The following is a 21,065-nucleotide window of genomic DNA, read 5'->3' on the forward strand; positions in this document are numbered from 1 at the left end:
CATATTTAAGATTGATGCATTAATTGAAGCTTGCTTATAACACATTAAACAAAACATTAGTAAAAGCCCTTAACTAAAATGAACTGTATAGTATCAAATTCAGTGCTTATTCCAAGTTCCTCCTAAAGAGCTATGCAAACTTCAAACAGAAATAAATGGAAAGCCTGTGAGAGACATTTGATTCCGCTGAAGTTTTTTTAATTTTATAGTTTCCAATTAGCATTTTTAAACTCAAAAACTTCAAACAGTTCACATTTCAAGGCAGCAGAGGAGCTTAGAAGAAACTTTTCTACAAACTTTCATTTAAAAAAAAAAAAAAAAAAAAAAAAAAAAAAAAAAGCTGTTGTGTATGGGATAGGCTTTATTCCAACATGGCAGCAGAACAAGTATAGTACAGTCATTGTTGATGGAAGGTAGACTTGTGTGGTCTTTATCACTAGTGCAGACTGCATGAACCAGGAAGTAATCTTATGTGCACATCCAGCTGCAACATAGGCTGATTCTTTCAACCACTGTAAAGCCCTCAGCTTCAGTTTCTTGACTCCTGTGGTTGCTCCTTCTTGCCATCTGGCACAGTTCCCAGCACAAATGGTGACTTGATGTTCATCCGGTCCCTTTCAGCCTCCTCATCTTCATCGTAGGGTTCATCTTCATCCTCCACATCACTGTGGTGTGGGGTGGAATGGATAGAAGCAGATGGAGAGGGCGGAACCGAGTAGGGCCGGGGGTACCGGAAACCCTCTGTCTGTGGAGACAAAGGAGCGCAGGTTATTGCAAGTCAGTGATTCCCAAACAGAGGTCTGAACCATTTGCTCAACTAAGCTGAAGTAAAAGTAGTTGTGATTATAGTGAACTCTTACCAGGTAAGCAGAGGAGCCTATTAAGTTAAGCAGGAAGTTGGCAGGCTAGCCTACAACCATAAACACTAATATTTAGATTATAATCTCTTAGAAACATTGGACTTAAGCACTCTTAATAGGAAATTTTGTAAAAGCAGCTGGATTGTGAAATAGCTCTCTCTCCTGATCTGTTTATTCAGTTGGTTGGTGTCAAAAACTCCGATGTTGCTCCTCCACCAGACCAAAGGAAAGTACACTGATAGAAAAGCTCCATTTATCTGCAGACATTAAAGGATCTCAACTGGCTTTGGAAATGGACCCTGCTGAACCCCTTGTTGTATACAGCCTGTGTGTTGGTCTACCAGTTCAGCCTGCTGAACTCCTCCGCCAAATCAGCACCCTGTTCCAGGACAGACACGGGCTGTGTAGCCACCCTGTTCTTTCAGCACCATCTCTGATCTTATCCACATTCAGAAGCAGATGATGTCTCCCATCGACAAAAACCTTCCACAGTTGTTCTGTACTGCTCCTGCTCATCACTAACATATCCAACCACTACAGAATCAGGTTATTAAGCTCTGATGATGTAAACTTTGGTACTGGAACTACAGGACTTTCTTCCCTGTAGTAACACCAGTATTCTTCTTATGCTTCAGAGTTAGGTTGTAAATACGATTCTGGGTCACAGGCAGATGGGTAGCACAGGTGCTGATTTTAAATGTAAGGGAATCAGCCATAATTCCCCAACTAGCAGCAACTTAAGTCACAAATCACTCTTTCCCTAAACAATTACTGCACATAAAGTAACACTGGTATTAGCAATAATGACTAAAACTGCTTACCTTCAGAGGGGCCATGGGATCCATCTTGAACTTGTCTGGGAAAGCTCTGGTAAGGGCCAGGTGACGGGCATGTATGTAGAACTGTCAACAAGTCAAATATGCTTTAACAATTGAACAAATCCAACATTTTTGTTAAAAATTAGCAATCACACTGCTGAAAACTTGTCTGTAGTGAATCTTGATCATGCTGAGACCATGCCTTTCATTAACTAAGAAATGGTAAATGAATGGACTGGTTCTTATATAGCGCTTTTCTACTGTATTGAGCAGCTAAAACACATTATTCTAACTTTATAATATCTTGCTCAAGGATACTTTACCCCCCCCCCCGATTTGGACTGAAGATGAAATCACGTATGCTTGTTTTGCACTCAACTTAGAATTTGGATAAAGTTATCCAGTTGACCTGGATTCAGTACATAACAGTATAGCGGGAGAATGACATGAACCAGGCTCCTAGCCCTGTATTTGACTTGTGCAAAGCCAAATAGAGTAAGCTAATACAACCCGGGGTGGGGGGGCATGGTGGTGTTCTTGGTTGTAAACATGCATCTGGTAAACCTGTATGCAGGAGCACAGAAACTGTAATGAAGTCCAAGTTATTTTTGTGGGATGAACAGGATGTAGTTTAGTAGTGGACATGGGGCAGCTGTAGCTCAGGAGGTAGAGCAGGTCACCTATCCATCGGAAGGTTGGCGGTTCAATTCCTGGCTGTTCAGGGCCGTATGCCAAAGTATCCTTGGGCAAGATACTCAACCCCAAGTTGCTCTCCAACGCAAGCGTTGGAGTTTGAATGTGTGCGAACGTTAGACAATAAAAGCACTTAACTTACATACATATGGAAGTGCTTGTATGAATGGGTAAATGTAAACATGTATAAGTGCTCAGAGTAGAAAAGCGCTATATAAGAAATAGTTCATTTACACACCTGTTCTGTCTGATCATGTCCAAATATGCCTCCAATCAAACTCAAATTCAGTGCTACAGAATGAAACCAACCCGTCCCAGATATCTCCAGTCCAGCAGATCAGACAGCCTCTCAGTTCGGTTGCGCTGAATGATACGCTGCCGCCGAGACTGCTGGCAGAAACTGAACATGAATTGGGTCAATTGGTTGCAGGACTCCTCGGGGGACCGGAAGCGTCGGTCCACTATGTAGATACCTGACAGAGAGGGGAATGGAAGAATGACAAAAGCAAAGATAATCCATGAGGACAAACATTTTTCAAAGCAAGTGTGTTTACCATATGCAGCAGGGTCCGAGACATGCTCCTCCATGAAGCAGCCAAAACCTGACAGATTGGTGGTCACACTGGGAATGCCCATTACAGTACACTCACCTGGAGAACAGAAGACAGCACCACTCAGAAAATATACAGTGGCCACATACTGAGATGCTACAGTGATTACTTGATCTAGAAGAAATTTACAAGCTACTTTTGTAAAGAACCCCAAATAATTTTATTTTGTTAATTTTATTAAACGTCAGAATATTCTTGTGGTTTAGCCACAAGAATATTGTCTTTCTGGGGGGTCCAGAAAGACAAGACATTCTAACCAATTCCAAATAAATAGTTCATTATTTTTGAAGCCCATCTCAGCTGTTGTTGGGGTGAACCCAGGACAGATTATTGTGTACTAGGGGCAGACAAACACTCTTACTCACATTGACACATATGGCAGTTTACAATCAAATTACCATAACAAGCATGTCTCTGAACAGTGGAAATAAACTGGAGCTCTGGAAAATCTGCATAGCTTAATTATAATGCATTTGTGTAGAAACATGCATGCTTGACTACAATAAAAGGATGGTCAGTCTACCAGGTGTGTAGCCCCATGGCTCATAGTAGGAAGGGAACACTCCAAGGTTGCAGCCACGGACAAAATCCTCATAGTCCATTGGGAGCAGAGGGCTAGTAGAAGACAGGAACTCAGGGTGGAATATAATCTGGGAGGGCAACACATAAGAGTTCCCCATTTGCTTAATTGGCAGCATAGAAAAAGAGACAAAAAGTACTATGCAAAAATCAGGCCCTGACCATGGCTAACTTCTTTTGTGAAACTCATTGAAATAGCAGACACGGCATGTTTTTCTATACCTTTATGCGGTCATTCCTGGAATTGAAGAGGCCAATACGTCTGATGTTGGACAGGATGGGATCCTTGGAGTCATCCAGCATGTTGTGAGTGGTCACTGGAGGGAGGCTGTGCCTCTGCAGCCAAAAGTGTAAAGTACGTAATTAGGATATTTGAACACAAGCGTGAGGAAGCTGATTATTCAAGACCTTGAATGGTATATTCTTTAAAGAAGGATTTTAAATTCAATTCTGGATTTAACAGGGAGCCAATAAAGAGAAGCCAATATAGGAGAAATATGCTCTTCCTTTCTAGTCCCAGTCAGTGCTCTCACTGCAGTATTTTGGATCATCCAGAATCTGGATTGGATCTAGATGGTGTTCACTTTGGCACTAGTTCTTGGTCCTGTTGGCCTTGCCATCTTTCTTCCAGCACAACTTCACTAATGAGTGTAGTTATTTTTTCCATCACAGTGTATTATAACACATTGGACCAAAAATTTCAGTAGAATTTTTTTTTTCCTCCCTTGGGGAAACGTGTTTTTTTTTTTATCCACCCATTCCACGGTGTGTCCCTCCTCCTGTTATACACCTCGAGACAGTGTTTACCATTTGAGGCTGCCTTTATTGCTGGTCAAGCTAACTTTTCTCAAACTAGATCAAATGGGCCACAGGTTTTAAATGTGGTACAAGTTTCAGGGAGCTGCAACACTAAAATACAGACCATCTGATTCATACTGCAAAAGTACCATTTAATGACCCATTTATCTATCATTTACAGTTTAATACAACATTAGGAAAGGTTCTCTTTTTGTCCCCATGTGGTCATACTGTTTTGTTGTCTTTGCACCAATGAATGATACCTAATTTGCTAACAAAGCAGAGACCCAAATCTGCGACCTAGTTCATATTGTGGTCAGACTCTAGTTTCAGTATTTGCCCCACCCTTTGCAGGGAGTTTAGGATTCATCTGTTCCATATGGAGTAAATCCAGTGGCTTCACACTTGTCAAACGTGAAACACTACATTAGAACACCAGTGTGTTGGGAAAATAGTGATAAGTAATATCTAGCCTGACTGTCAGCGCTTTCATTGGAGGGCCATGTTGTCGCAAGGCCAGCTGCACACCCAGTTTGCCTTGGAAAACAATCCACTGGCACAATAGTGATATTAATTAGTGCTTTCTAGGTCATTATCATCAATAAGGCTGGGGAAAAGGGGGAAGGGGAAAAAAATAAAGCAGAACCTGTGTGGCATAGATGGCTCTCTTCATAATAGTGAAGTCATCTCGGTCCAGAATGGTGTTCAGATCAGGGATCTGCCCTCTGATAACAGAAGACACATCTTCACTGACTACAGAGGAGCAGTGCAAATTTAAACACTTTATCAACAACACTTTAGTACCCAAATACTTACTTTAACAGCGCATCATACAACTTTTTACCAAATTTCTCCTTAACAGTGTGTGCTGTATCCCTATAAGAAACAAAGGAAAACTTTTAGAAAAGTACCTTTGACCCAAACATATAAGCTACAGCATAATATAAACCTTTCCTAAACAAATTAGGAAATAGATACTTTGCTGATAGAAAGCTCCACTCAACAGGGCATTCCACGCTATTGCTTTCCAGATCCACTGCGAATCACTTATCAATGATCACTGTTATAATAGTTTTCTAATCCGCCACCACTGTGGCTAATATTTGGTTTGAAGAATCAACAGTACTTGACCAAGATTAGGCAATGATCATATTCATGGTTAAATCAGAGTTAGTATAAAACTGGAAAGGAGCAATGTTCCAAAGTTGCATGTTTCCATGAACATGCCCCACTGACTTGCTATCACATGGATACATGTATCACATGGATACATGTATCACAGAACCATGGCTCAGTGGCTCAGACCCAAATGTTTGATTATGTGCTCACTACAAACTGGTTCTGAGAAAACAGCAGGGAGCTTGAGCATTATTCTCTCCTAAAAACAGCATGACCATTCTTTGTATTCATGTAGATCAACCCCTCCTAATAACGCTCCTTTTTCTCATCGTTTAGCTCTCTGTATCATATTATGCTGTTGAGCTTCTCATAGGTGATTTGGGGGGTTTTCAGCATTTGTTAGTGTGATTTGCTCTTTATTATCTGTTTGCATCTCTGTTTTGGTTTAGCATGAACATGGTGGAGAGCACCCACAGTGCATAGCAATCTCAAGCTCTTTTTCTGATTCCCTTAATGGACTGTTATCCATGTATTCCCCCTATAGCATTGTTTAATAGTAGGTCAGAAGTAGTAGTCAAAGCAGGCCATACCAGAGCTGTTTCCGTACTGCCTGCCCCTTCAGTGACTCCACATTAAAGTTGTTAGTTTTAGCTGGCATGATGAAGAAAACTACGACTGTCACATCATTTCGGTGGACCTGTGGAAACAGTGAGGATGGATTCCCATTTGTATGCAACACAACCCTGCCAAATACAGGACAGACATATCCTCACCCGCAGCAGGTAGTTCAGTCTGGACAACGATTCAAGGAAAAGATCTGCTCCCTTGTTGGAGAACTCATAGCGTCCAGCAATGAAGAAGATGAGGGTTTTATCCAAGTTGAAGTCCAGATGACTACCATGATGATGAAGATTAATAAAATGTCAGACCATTTCAAACAAGACGGTCAGTATTTCACCCCAGCAATAACCAACTTTTAATTTAATGGCATACAACAACAAAAACTCTGAGTCAACTCCGAGAGATACCAAAACTACTTTTTAAATAAAGCCAACCCACCCATAGAAGTGTCCCCTGATAAACTCTTGGATGCGAGCCTTGCTGGTGGAGTGCAAGTTTTGAAATTCATGCATGGCTGAGAATTTCTTCACATTCAGCCCATTTGGGGTCACCACATCTGTCCCAACACAGCAAAAGATGGGATTAATAGCAGAACAATTAAAGGCTTATTAATATTCTCCTGATAGTAATATGGAAATGTTTGGTTTCAACCTCTAATTTAATTTCAAACTATTTTCATTGATATGAATCCATGGCAAACAATCGTGTGAACAAGTTTTCACAGGACTCTGAAGCAGAAAACTGAAGTACTACTGCTTCAATGGGGTGGCAAGCAACAGCTGATCAAATGTAAATACGATCGCCAAGTATGACCAATCTAAGGTCAGAATGTGTAACACTTATTCTAGAGTCAAATGTGAGGCCATCTGTCTGACAGCTAAAGCTTGTCCCAAATTGGGTAATTGGGTTAAGCAACAGGACAGTGACAGGCAGAGCAGCAAATCTGCAAGAGAATGGCTTAAAGAGTCGAGGTGTTGCAATGGCCCAGTCAAAGTCCAGAGCTCAAACTGAAATGCAGTGGTGGGCCCTTGAGAGCTGTGTATAATCAAATGTCTACAAAACTCAGTGAAATGAAGGAACACTAAAAGAAGAGTGGGCAAAATGACTGTCTCACACTATTGTGGAGGGAAACGATTACTTCAAGTTATTGCAGCTAAAAGCTGGTTCTCCAAGCTACTGAATCATAGGTTGTACTTCGCTTTTCCACAGAGCTGCAGTTCTGTGAAAACTCTCACACATGACTGTTGTACAGATGGTCAGACAAACCAATGAACAACTAAACAAAACTACAATCCTGTTTTCACAGTCCAATAAAAAAAAAAAAAAAAATTCCACCTGGCTTCCTGTGCAGCATGTGGTTGGCCTCAACAGCAGTGATTTGAGAGACCGTGGTGAAGACGTGAGCACAGTGAACTGCTGCTCTCTCCAGGCAGTATCGGTGGTAGATCTGTCTCTCGCCTGCCTCCTTGTCAATGTTAAACTACCAAAACACACAAATTTTTAATTTTCAAACTTTAAATACAGAGAAGAAAAAAAAGACACCCTTTTTTAAGGTATCAAGCACAGTGGGAAAAAGATGGTTTACCAATTATAATCTCCTGGTTTGGGCTTTCAGTGGATGATGGCAATTCATTGTTCTCTAGTTTCTTGAATTTAGATCATCTGTGCTGTAAATTTCCACCTTAAAGTTTAATCCAAATATTTTCTATAACATATTGTGAATAAACAGCAATCTGAGTCTTATGTTCCACCCACTGACAGGAAGTAGCAGTTACTTTAAGAAAACCCAAAATCATGTGTTTTGGTCATGGCCTCCTCAGCATTGATGGATTTTATCACTATAGAGGGTGATACTGTAGAACAGGGAAAAGCTTATAATTCAATTCAGTTTTATCTATATTACGCCAAATCACAATTATAAATACTTAGGAATATGGTTTGATGCCGCTCTCTCTTTTTCATATCAATGCAATCAAAGGTGAAAGCAAGACTTGGTAACTTGTACAGAAATCATTCATTAACCTTGGCTGCAAAATGCATCCTCCTCCCTTTATTTGATAGAGATATGGAATATAGACATGTATGTAAAGGCACTCTTCATAAGTTGGATAAAATGTATCATTCCACAGTTGACTTTGCAAACACATAATTGTCAGCTTTATTCTCAAATTAAATGGCCCTCCTTTCATTCACTGATTTACTCTCATCTATTAGACCCTTTTTGGTTATTGACCTTCATACCCATGTCAGCTACTGCAATCAGCATCTGCAACAATATACAACACCTGTTCTTCACCATATTTATTGTTAAGGACTCCAAGGACCAAGTCTCGTTTTTGGATCAGTGGCGTTTGCTTTGGCTGCTCTGAATGACTGGAACTATATCGGAAATCATTGAGACTAACGTTTGTTTCAGTTCCCACTTTTAGGAGTCCTTTGAAAACCTTTTTTAAAGGATGTTTGTAGATGCTTTATTACTTAGTGTGGTACTGTGATTTTATGATTGTTTGTTGTGTCTTATGTATGAGTTTGTTATTGTTATATTTTTTGTTATTTTTTATTCCCCTCAAAAGGCTTTGCCTTTTGCCAGGCTGCAGTTGTAACCAAGAAACTGCTTAATCTGTTGGCCTTGTTAAATTAAGATTTAAATAAAACAAAGTAGAATTGAAACTGACAATTTTATCAATTTTATTTGCTTTAAATCATATACATTTTGGTTCCAGTGGTGTGGATGGATCACTACTGGTCATTAGATTGGCCAACCTAATGGTTGCAAGAAAAAGCTTGAAATTTTAGTATTCTTGGGTAAATGATCTTAAACATCATTCAGTCTTCACACAGGTGCTAGAAGTATCAAAAGGAAATTAAGCAGACTGTTATTCATTGGGGGAAATTATATCTGAATAGCAAATGTATGTGCTCTTGTGCAGCTCTCATTTAACACTTATCTAAACCAAAAACATTTGTCCAAAAAATATTATGGACAAATTCCTTCATTTGTACACAGTCTGAAATAAATCTCAAATCTCAACTTTAAGGATAAAGTCCCTCTCCCCCCAACCAGTCTCAGCAGATGACCCCCCCTCCCTGAGCCTGGTTCTGCTGGAGGTTTCTTCCTGTTAAAGGGAGTTTTTCCTTCCCGCTGTCACCAAGTGCTGCTCATGGAAGTCATCTGATTCTGGGTTCTCTGGTATTGTAGGGTCTTTCCTTAGAATAGAAAGTGCCTTGAGGCGACTGTTGTGATTTGGTGCTATATAAATAAAACTGAATTGAAAAGGCCCCTGAGGATCTGGTTTCAACTGAAATCAAATGCTTAAAAAGGTTAAAGACCTGGTTAGAAGTCATAATATAAAATACTAATGCCACTTCTGTGTGTCCTTAATTCCATAAAGCAAGTATAGCCTTGTTGAATCTATGCTACCTTGAGTTTCTGACTTCCCTTTTGGGACCAGAAAATTCTTACAGTTATAACAGCATGCATAATTAGGAATTTGGGACACAGCTGTCACCATTAAAAAATTAAAAAATTAAAGATTGTAATTAGTTTATTCAACTAATTTAGTTTAAAATATTGCTGATTTCATTTACAGTCTGTATTTGTAGGTCTGAAAACAGCTCACTCTCTCCATATTCCTGCTTTGTGTGTCCATATTGGCTGCATTTTCTGACTCTCAGTTAACGAGTCAGAAAATGCAGATTGATATGATTCCATCGACAGAAGAGGTGATGGTCCTCTGGACGTCCTGAGAGTCATCTGTCAATTATCCATTCAGCCACAAAGCAACCTTTAGCTTCACACTGACCTTTAGCTTGTATGGCCAATTACAAACATTGCATTGACATCTCCAAATGTAGCTCAACATTACTAATGATGCTCTAAGTGGTTCTAAAAGGCCTGAACCTTTGAATATGAAAACAAATCTTATCGCTGTCATTTCTAGGTTGGATACATGTGTGGTGGTGAGAGACAGAGCATAACACACAGTACTGGTTTCACATACTGCAGATTTCCTACATTCGTCAGTTCTGCTCAGCACCAACGCAGAAAATGCAGATGTTTAAAATGATGTTAATGCAAATATTTAAAAATTAAAAACTAAATAAAAAGCCCAGATTTTCTTCATGTATTTTCCCAAAATCTGTCAGTATGAAAGTTCCTGTCTGTTGTAATCTATGATTATTCAAATATTCTTCTGTTAGAGATGACAAAGTTTATACATAAGGCAACACTGTTTCATAATTGCATGAGCTGGCTCTCATAACTGTAGGAATTTAAAGTGGTTATCAGACAGGCCATTTGAGTCAAAGGCACTTGGGTACTACTCTGTTTAACCATCTGATATAGATGTAATGAATGTCAACTTGAGTAAAATTCAATATCATTACATCTTAGAAAATATCTGTAATTGTTAAAAGCCTTTACAGATATTGCAGTTTTCCTAAATGCTGTAGCTATATTTTAAATGCATTGGTAAAGATGTAGTCTGCTTTTATTCTCTCAGTTTGCAGTGTTGAGCTCTCAAAGCCTCAAGTTACGAGTCCAATTAACACTATGCTACCATTTCTGTGGTAAGTTTAACAGGAGTAATTTCTAATATGCACCATTATAGGCAACACATCAGCTGAAGCTCTGATTCACAATAAGACACTGACAAATTTCCTAACTGAATCATTAACTACAGTCATAAGGAAAATGCCTGCTTTATGTCCATAATTGTTATAGTCCAACTTCCAACAGTGACAGTGTGTGTGTGTGTGTGTGCGCGCGCGCGCAGGTGTCTCACCTTGTTCAGGTTGTTGTAAAAGTCAGTATTCCCAGCACACAGGTATCTTCCCAGCAGGGTGGCATGTGTTGTGAATACTGTCGCCATGGGAATTTTGCGGGTGCGAGAGAGAATAAGCCCGGGGCCTGCTTGCCACTCATGGAAGTGACTGACAACATTAGGCTTGTCTCCGAGGTGGTCTGTCAACTGTAAGAAAAAAAAGAAAAAAAATGTTGGAATGTTTACTGATGGTAACATTATTACTATCCTGGTGATGCATGTTGAAATGTAACAAGTTTGATATTTAGCAACTCCACTGATGAAGCTTCCAACTGACCTCTTTGAAGAACCACGCAATAAGGGAGCCTAAAATGAGTGAGTCATTGGCTTCTCGATCGTGGTAGGGCAAACCGATGTTGCAGGTTTCCCAAAGGTCCCCCTTCCAACGGTCCAGGTTCCAGGCTGCTGAGCCAATGTCAAACAGGACCACATAGGGGCTGCCCTCAATCAGCCAGCGGCCAAAATGAACCTGCATCAACAAGTAGTACACAATTTTGTTAGGTACATTTGGTACAGCACTGCTGTGCTTCCATCTCAGAATACGAATTCCATTTTGGGGCAACAGTTTTAGCCTGAAATCACCACCTTGTTGCACCTCAGACTGTCCAGGAGCTCAGTGATGCCTTGGTCCAGATCTGGGAAGAGATCCCCCAGAACACCATCCATTGTCTCATCGGGAGCCCCGACAGTGACAGGCACACATATAAGCATGTGGGGGCCATATAAAATACTAAGTACCATTTTGAGTTGCTGCAATGAAATTTCAGCTAAATGTTCTGGTTTGCTCCATTTTCACTTTGATTTTCAGGATATTTTTGAATTCAGCCTCTGTAGGTTGATCATTTTCATTTCCATCAGTATAGCTATCAGCACAATTTTCACAATTTATACTTGTTGAAAGCTGCTTTCAATAAACGGCATCTGCCAAACAAATGCAATTTACAGTAGTGTGGACTATTACATTACACTGAGACTGAAAATTGCAAACTGGTCTCAGGGACTGAGCTCAATAGACATTAAAGTTAGTTACTAGCAAGACAAGATAACTCTGAATGGGGTAATGCAGGTGAGGTCAGAGTTGGTATGGGCTATGGCTGGATTTTTCAGAAAAAGATTCTTTGCTTTGGTGAGAATTTGGTGAATTTGTCATTTGATTGCATATTCGGAGGTGTAGATTTTAGGGGGCTGGAGGGGATGGTGGTATGCAAAAGTTTGGGCCCCCCTGATAATTTCCATGATTTTCCTTTAAAAATCATTGGTTGTTCAGATCAGCAATGCCAGTTAAATATATCATACAGCAGATGAACACGGTGATATTTGTGAAGTTAAATGAAGTTTTTAGGATTTACACCTGCCTAATTTTGTTTAAATAATTATTGCACACTTTCTGTAAATCCTATGAACTTCATTTCACTTCTCAAATATCACTGTGTTCATCTGCTGTATGATATATTTAACTGAAACTGCTGATCTGAACAACCAATGATTTATAAAGGAAAATCATGAAAATCATCAAGGGGGCCCAAACCTTTGTATTAAAGCTGTATTGTGTTAAACTGTATTAAAGCTAGTTATCCCCGCCACACAAAGAAAACAGATTTTTGATCTCATCAAGTAGTCTTAAACCTCTCTGAAAAGACAATTCTCTCAGCTCCTCTTTATTGGCTCCCAGTTAATTCCAAAATTTAAATATAAAATCATTCTTTCATACAAAGCCCTGAATAATCAGGCTGCCTCATACAACAGACCTCATTATCTCAGTTAAACCAGTTTTAAATTTAGAGGTATTGTTGCTAGTATGGTAACACTTCCTTAGTGGCAGTTAGTGGTATATTATTGTAGGGTCTTTACCCACAATGCAAAGCACCTTGAGGCGACTGTTTGTTGTGATTTGGCGCTATATAAATAAAATTGAATTGAATTATCTGAAAACTTGAAAACAGGCTTAAAAAAAAATTAAATTTTGCTGAAACACATCAAGTACAGAGGTTTGTAAAGTGAAATGAAAGAAACACAAATTTAATAATTTACTAACCCAAACAATGGCAAGTTATCCTGATATCAGAAAAAGGTCATACCTAGTTGGTGAACACAAGCAAGACCAATCCAAACCACCAAGGACAGAAGAGAAAATCTGTGTTCATGTGGGTGTCAACTCAATGAGAAAAGGTGACTTATTTGCATGGAATTCAAGACATAAATATGATGTAAAAATTCAGCAGAAGACAGTTATTTGAAATGAGGTGTCAAATGGTCACAATTTCATGAGTGAGAACCCCCAGACTCAAGCCTGAATGTGTCCCTCCAATGGTTAAACAAAAAGCAACAATCATCAACTCTGTAGGATTTGTGTCCATAAGGACACAGATTGTCTTTTTCCCTCTCCCTTCCCACAGCCTCACTCTCACCTGGCAGCCATTGTGGATGAGAGCATCCATGGCCTTCCTGATTGCAGGATTGGGTGGCTCACAGCCCTCCACCTGAGTCTTGAAGTTGTGTTCAAAGTAGGGCCCCATCATGTAGTAGTTGTCACCCCATTCATCCACTGTGATCTTAGCCTTGGTCTGGATCACCGTGTAGATTCCCCCAACTGCAGGGACACACAGGGCAAGTGAAAATCCCTGAAAATCACTGCAAACTGTTTCTAACATTTGACTCCAGTCATATTTCAAACTGTCAGAATTCTGATGAAATCCCTTTTGGAGCCTTCAATTTTTGAAGATATGGCAACAAAGCAACACACATACATACATACATACATACATACATACATACATACACACAGATATATGTATATATAGTCTGGGGGGAGGGTCTTCCCCTGGTAGGATCTCCCATGGCAAACCGGTCTTGGGGCAGGACAAAGAGCATTTCAGAAGACCTCTAACCAGGGCCCCACTCTGGAGCCAGGCTTGAGGAGGGAGCTTGAAGGAGAGCGTCTGTGATATCCAGCCAAGTGCAGCCTGAAGAAACAACATGGCCCCGCCCTCTTGTAGGCCCACCATCCGCAGGACGTGTTGTAGGGGTTGGGTGCAGTGTGTGTCGTGTGGTGGCCAAGGACCGAGGCCCTGGCAAACTGATCTCTGAGATTGACTTTTGCGACATGATGAACAATGTCACCTCTCTGGTGGGGGAAAGGGCCTGAGCTAGTGCATGAGGTTGAGAGATACCAGCTAGATAGTCGGGCTCACCTCAAAGCATGGACTCTGGAACCAGTCTCCTGGAGAGGGGCTGGACTCTGTTCCAGTCTGGAGTTGTCCTCGGTGAGAGGCGGCGAGCTGGGGAGGGTATTTTTGTATCCTCTCAGCTTGCTTCCTGTACGTTGGAGTTTTCACCGGTGGACAAGAGGGTTGCTTCCCTGCGCCTTCAGGCCAGGGAACGGGTCCTGACTGTGCTCATGTGCCAAATGACAGTTCAGAGTACCCACCCTTCTTGGAGTCGCTGGGCAGGTGTGCTCGAGGGTGCAACATCGTCCTGCTGGGAGACTTCAATGCTCACATGGCCAATGACAGTGAGACCTGGAAAGGCGTGATTGGGAGGAAAGGCCTGCCCAATCTGAACTCAAATGGTGTCTTGTCACTGGATTTCTGTGCAAACCACAGTTTATTCATAATGAACATCATGTTTGAACATAAGGATGTCCACAAGTGCAGGTGGCACCAGGACACTCTAGGATGCAGGCCGATGATTGAGTTTGTAATCGTATTATCAGATCTGCAGTCATATGTTCGGGACACTTGGGTGAAGAGGGGAGCTGAGCTGTCAAATGATCACCTCCCGATGGTGAGTTGGATCAGATGCTGAACAGACCCAGCTCACCTAAACATATTATGATTGCGTGCTGGGAACACCCGGCAGAGGCCCCAGTCTGCGGGATCTTCAACTCCCACCTGCAGCAGAACTTCGACAGCATTATGAGGGAGGCTGAGGACATTCAGTCTGAATCGACCATGTTCTGCACCTCCATTGTTGAGGCTGCTGTGGCTGCAAGGTGGTTATCCCCAAACCAGATGGTGGTCACCAGAGGTGAAGGGAGACATCAAGCTGAGGAAGTAGTCACCCTATCGGGCTTGGTTAGCCTCTGGGACTCCGGAGGCAGCTGATGGGTACCAGAAGGCCAGGAAGAGTTTGGTGAGGCCATGGAAAAAAAAATTAAAACTTTCAGGTGGCCTTGAAGTGATTCTGGCAAACTGTCAGGTGACTCAGGAGGGAAAGCGGTGCTCAAATCACACGATCTATAGTGTGGGAGGGGTGCTGGCTTCAACTGAGGCTGTAGTCAGGCAGTGAAAGGAGTACTTCGAAGACCTCCTTAATCCCACTGACACACGTTCTCTAGTGGAAGCAGAGTCTGGGGACGAGGGGGATGACTTGCCCATCACCAAGGGTGAGGTCACTGATGTGGTTAAACAACTCCTTGGTGGCAGGGCCCGAGGTGGATGAGATCACGAAGGCTCTAAATGTTGTGGGGCTGTCTTGGTTGACATACCTCTGCAACATTGCATGGAGATCTGGGGTGATGCCACTAGATTGGCAGATTGGGGTGGTGGTCCCCATCTTTAAGAAGGGAGACCAGAGGGTGTGCTCAACTACTGGGAGATCACACTCCTCAGCCTTCCTGGTGAGGTCTATGCCAGGTGGTTGGAAAGGGGGGTTCGTCCATTAACCTCAAATTCAAGAGGATCAATGTGGTTTTCGTCCTGGCCGCAGATCACTGGACCAGCTCTTTATCCTCTCGAGGATATGCGAGTGTGTGTGTGAGTTTGCCCAACCAGTCTACATGTGTTTTGTGGACTTGGAGAAGGTATTCGCCCACATCCCTCAGGGTAACCTGTGGGAGGTGCTGCGGGAATAGGGGGTGTCTGGCCTGTTGCTGCAGGCTATTCAGTCCCTGTACAAGGTCACCTACTGATCAGAAGGTCGGCGGTTTGATTCCTGGCTGCATGCCAAGTATCCTTGGGCATGATACTGAACCCCAACTTGCTCTCCAACGCAAGCATCGGAGTATGAGCGTGTGTGAATGTTACAGTAAGCACTTAGCTTAGTTAATCATGGAAGTGCTTGTATGAATGGGTAAATGTAAACGTGTTGTATAAGCGCTTTGAGTGCTCACACAGAGTAGAAAAGTGCTTTATAAGAACTAGTCCATTTGTTCACGAGTGATGGGAGAAGGGAACGGGAGATTGACATACGGATCGGGGCTGCATCTGCAGTGATGCAGACGCAGCCCCGATCTGTCGATCTGTCTTCTGTCGTGGTGAAGAGAGAAGTGAGCATATAAGCAAAAAATACACACAGAAACACACAGATTAGATTAAATTTTATTAATCCCTTTGGGAAGGTTTTGTCAAGGAAAATTAAAGTTCCAGTAGCACTTTTACATTATAGGCACACAAGCAGAAGTATAGTCAGTCAGAAATATAAAAGCAGATAAATAGATGGAGAAATTATAAACAAAGATACAACAAAGACAAGTGAAGATAGAAAATGTCTGACAGATGTGGTATTGCACCTTGATATTGCCCAATGCCCAGTACTGCAGTACTGCTTCATGGTACCTTGTGTTTTTGGTCAGGCTCAGGCTGCTGCTCTGTCCTCTTGTTACCCCCTCCTCCCCCTCAGAGAGGAGTTGTACAGTCTGATGGTGTGAGCACCTGTTAGTCCTACGCTTCCCAAGTGTAGGACTAACAAGTGTAGCACCTGTTAGTCCTACACTTGGGAAGCAGTCTGTCACTGAACAGGCTCCTCTGGTTGCTGATGACAGTGTGCAGAGAGTGACTGGCATCATCCATAATGTCATGTACGTGTGTGTGTGTGTGTGTGTGCGCGCGCGCGCACATGCATACACATAGTTAGCAGTGGCATCCAAATTTTGCATCATCAAGCTCTGGGTTTGTCTGTTGCCAGGACAACAGTACCTGTCTGACTGCATTAAACCAAGTGGAAAGTTTGGTGGGGATTATGATGTGGGGCTCATACACATATACATGCATACATATATACACACATACATGCACACAAATGACATCTCACCAGTGATGGCATAGTTACCTTGAAAAAGTAATCTAATTACTGATTACTTTTAAAAAGTATCTTAGTTACTTTACTGATTACTTAATTTTGGAAGTAACTAAGTTAGATCACAAGTTACTTTATTAGTTACATTCAACAGCTGCCAAAAAGAGATTTCTGGTGTTTGCCAAAAAATGATTGCCTGTATTTAAACGGCTGTAAATTATTTATTGACCTATAATCTGTAAAACATGTGTCATCATCTCTCTCTCATGAATGATATCAGGTCATTTTGAGTGAGAAACAACATTTGTATCACAAGGTAGAAGCTGCAATCAGTTTTTGGCAAAGTCACATATATTTGACTTACATATTTTTCTTTTTTATCAAGGTAAAATTGACATTAAAAAAGTCTTTTTAAACAGAAATCTGGCTCAGAAGGCTGCAGAAATCACAACAAATGTAACATCACAGATCTATAAAGATATTTGAAGTGGCCAAAAAGCTCTGGATTGATTATGTAGGTACAAAAACACAGACTCTTAAAGATTGTTGAAAAACAGGTTATTTCTGCATTTATATATAAGCACTTCATAAATCATGCTGACTGCACTCTATTTACCAGTATAAGCAAAGACGTTAGTTGGATATATACCACAGGCTTTTAAGGTAGCAGTCATTAAACCATTACATAAAACGTAGGCTGTCCTAAAAGCTCCCTGAAAAGCCTTCAGCTGATCCAAAATGCTGCAGCTAGAGTACTGACAGGGACTAGAAAGAGAGAGCAGATTTCTCCCATATTGGCTTCTCTTCATTGGCTCCCTGTTAAATCTAGAATACAATTTAAAATCCTTCTCCTCACATACAAGGTCTTGAATAATCAGGCCCCATCTTATCTTAAAGACCTCATAGTCCTGTATCACCCCAACAGAGCACTTCTCTCTCAGACTGCTGGCTTACTTGTGGTTAATTAAGGAGTCCTCACTTGTGGTGATTAAAACCAGCTCCCAGCTTGGATTCAGGAGACAGACACCCTCTCTATTTTTAAGATTAGGCTTAAAACGTTCCTTGTTGATAAAGTTTATAGTTGGGGCTGGATCAGGTGACCCTGAACCCTCCCGTAATTATACAACCCCCTATGAGCACACAGGGGGCTGATTTGACTGTTGGAGTCTTCGGTGTCATTACTGTATGGTCTTTGGTTTACAATATAAAGTGCCTTGAGGCAACTGTTGTGATTTGGCAATATATAAATAAAATAGAACTCAACTGTCTTTAGATTAGAAGATGAGCGATGCATTTTATATTATAGGCGATTGACTGTTGTGATTTGGTGCTATATAAATAAAACTGAATTATATTATAGTTCTGAGGAAACATGTAACATTCAGAAAACCTTAGAGTTGCACAATTTTAAAGGAACTTGCCATTTTAGTGTCTGTGGCATTGACTGCTTATTTAATGTTAAGAGTCATGCATTTACTTCAATACTCATACATCATAAAGTGCTCTAGACTAAAAGTCACAAGCCATATAATTATACGGAAGAAAGATGGACAACCAGTGCATTTACAATGTATTATTCAATGGCACAAAAACATTTTTAAAGTTGGTGTTTTGTTAAAGATGAACACTGTTTTAGGAAATGTATCTTCAGTGCAGTTAATTTTAAAATATATTTATGAGAAAGACACCAAAGTAAAAACAACAAGGATGGTCGGTTACTTTCCACTATGGAGGTTTCCTTCATGGAGCCAAAATAATTGCTTGATGTGTGCATCTCTAAAACAGTGCATACAAGGTGGCAAGAAACTAACAAAATAATGTAGTACCTTTGTGTAGGACAACACCAGAGTAAGGACTAGATTAAAGATTTGGAGATGTCAAAATTAAAAATAAATAAAATGATGCATACTCTGGGTTTATAGTTGTCGTTCAAATGCCAAACCAGTGAACTGTTTTCCAAAAGCATCGCATATGCACAAATGGAAGTAAAAGTTTCTTTTTATAAGTTCAGTATGTTAAAAAGCTGCTGCGCTACTTTTATTTACAAACAAAATTCTTTTAACTTTTTTAACATCAAACTGAAAAATTGAACTGCACAGCCTTTATCAGTGTAGTAATTTAATTCACTTTTATAGAGCACCAAACAAACCATCGCCTCAAGGTGCTTAACTGCTAGTAACTGCTGTTGTAATGGTAAGGCCTTATACTGAAATGTGCTTCTAATATTAATGTGGTGGACAAGAAACCAGAAACTACAACAGTAGTGAACATGTTGAATTTCATTTACTCACTTAAATGAGGTATTTTTGATCACTGTCCTCCAACCACAGAATTAAAAATGCTCATTCTAATAAGAGCTTGCAGTTTTCACGCCTAACTTCTACACCAAATCTGTTGGAAACAGGCAGAAAAATCTCCACATCTTCCCTCTAATCTCAGTTTCCCCAGTGAGTCAGGGCTGAAACCACAATGTAAAGTCATGACCATAACATGACACCTGCTGACCATATGCACATACAAACTAGGAATCCATTCATGTAGTATTTCATTCTTTTTCACATTTGATACATTACTTGCACATTGCTCTGTGAGAATCAGGAACTTATCTCCAGCTTAATGGTTAACTCTTCAGAAAGAGTAGACTCACTGGATTTCAATATTTGCTCTTCAAGGGCAAAGAGTCAATGTTACACAAAATATAACTAATACTACCAGACACAGAGGGGTTTTGTGACATACTGGTGTTAGAGATATAGTAGAATATGTATCAACACTTTTATGTGTTGATTGCCATCATTGGCAGTCAATCAAATGATCACTGCAGCGACACATCCAGTGAACACATACACTGGAAATAAAAGAATTAGCAAACTTGAAAGGAAACTGACCTTTGTTGGTGACCTCCCAGGACACCTCAAAGAGCAGCAGGTCCTCCACAGGCAGTTCATCCTCCTCCCAGGCCGGCAGCACCCCGGTCAGCGATGTCATGGAGAGGGAACGAGACAGCGGCATCTTACAGTTTCTGGGGTTCTGACAGGCTCCACTGGAAGGAAGGAGGTCTGCTTTATTCTGAATAGAAGACCTTCAAACTAGTCTGTGGCTGGAGGCCAAAGAGAACAGTCCTCTCAGCGGACAAAGACAAGATGAAAAAGGAATCACGAGGGCAAAGCACACCCACCCCGCCTACCTTCCATAATCACGCGCACACACAGGGTCAGGGTGAAAGGTTTGGTTTGGGGGTTGCATGTGATAAAGTAAACTACAGTTGTGTATTTATCTTTTTAGGGAGGACAGGTCTAACTGATCACCGCTTTAGACTGTACGTTAGTTTAAAAGTTCCATTTTTAGAGCATATGCTAAAAAGGACTTTTACAATTCACAAACTAGTAGAAAAGATTAGTGCTCATCTACAGAGATGTTTTGATAGATTTGATGACTGACAGTCCTTTATCTTTCTGCACTCACAAACAGCATAAAGGCTGTGTGCTCTCTTTAGCAGTGCAATGCTCTAGAACAGTCAGACTATATCAACTGAAGCTACTGCCTCCTCAGCTATCTGTATTATCTAGCATAGTGTGTGCGTAAGAGCCCACCCTACTGCTGCTTAATCAAGCAGAGCTGATTAACAAAGGTGCAGCACCTTGTGCCAATCTGCCACAGCTCTCTGAACCACCTGCCCCACCTGTCATCCTGCACATGACCAGAAACCACGCCCCACAAACCCAAACCTACCTGTAGTTAATAAGAGAACTACTACTACTACTGTTTTTAATTAAGAGAATATTTTTCCCAAAAATATGGAATTACTTATTACTCAGTAAACATTTTGTAATCTGCATTTTTTAAAACAATTAAATAGTTTGCTTTTATTTGAGACTGTTTGCAGACCTTAGTGAGCTGTTACATGCAGCTAATAGTGTTTTTCTAATCTTAGTGACCAGCCAACATGCTTTAGACTGCACATCACATTTAACCACACATCCATACACTGCTGGAATTCATACGGCACAGGGAGAACATGCAAACTCCTCAGCCTGGGTTAGAACATGGAACGTTCTCCCTGTGAGGTGATAGTGTTAATCACTGCACACACTGTGGATGATTGGATAGAAGTGATGTTAGTGACAA

General features: G+C 41.0%; 1 protein-coding gene across 3 annotated transcripts; it reads right to left on the reverse strand.

Annotated features, from left to right (window-relative positions):
- Positions 1 to 345: 345 nt before the first annotated feature.
- On the reverse strand, positions 346 to 20,179 carry gys2 (glycogen synthase 2). Of its 3 annotated transcripts, none has more exons than XM_030725303.1 (17): positions 20,125 to 20,179; positions 19,826 to 20,037; positions 13,331 to 13,512; positions 11,200 to 11,391; positions 10,884 to 11,069; positions 7,435 to 7,579; positions 6,538 to 6,655; positions 6,252 to 6,372; positions 6,069 to 6,175; positions 5,176 to 5,235; positions 5,006 to 5,084; positions 3,784 to 3,897; positions 3,506 to 3,632; positions 2,926 to 3,021; positions 2,681 to 2,844; positions 1,682 to 1,762; positions 530 to 745 (listed from the first exon to the last, which is right to left on the reverse strand). In XM_030725303.1, exons 2-17 carry the CDS (start codon positions 19,947 to 19,949, stop codon positions 530 to 532), a joined length of 2,112 nt encoding a protein of 703 aa, XP_030581163.1. In that variant the 5' UTR covers positions 19,950 to 20,037; positions 20,125 to 20,179. The 3 variants fall into 3 exon arrangements, with proteins under 3 accessions (XP_030581164.1, XP_030581163.1, XP_030581165.1); XM_030725305.1 differs by having other exon boundaries at positions 19,826 to 19,980; positions 20,125 to 20,154; XM_030725304.1 differs by having other exon boundaries at positions 346 to 745; positions 19,826 to 20,173.
- Positions 20,180 to 21,065: the final 886 nt, after the last annotated feature.

This window comes from Archocentrus centrarchus, unplaced genomic scaffold (assembly GCF_007364275.1).
Source record: "Archocentrus centrarchus isolate MPI-CPG fArcCen1 unplaced genomic scaffold, fArcCen1 scaffold_52_ctg1, whole genome shotgun sequence".
Classification (NCBI taxonomy): domain Eukaryota; kingdom Metazoa; phylum Chordata; class Actinopteri; order Cichliformes; family Cichlidae; genus Archocentrus; species Archocentrus centrarchus.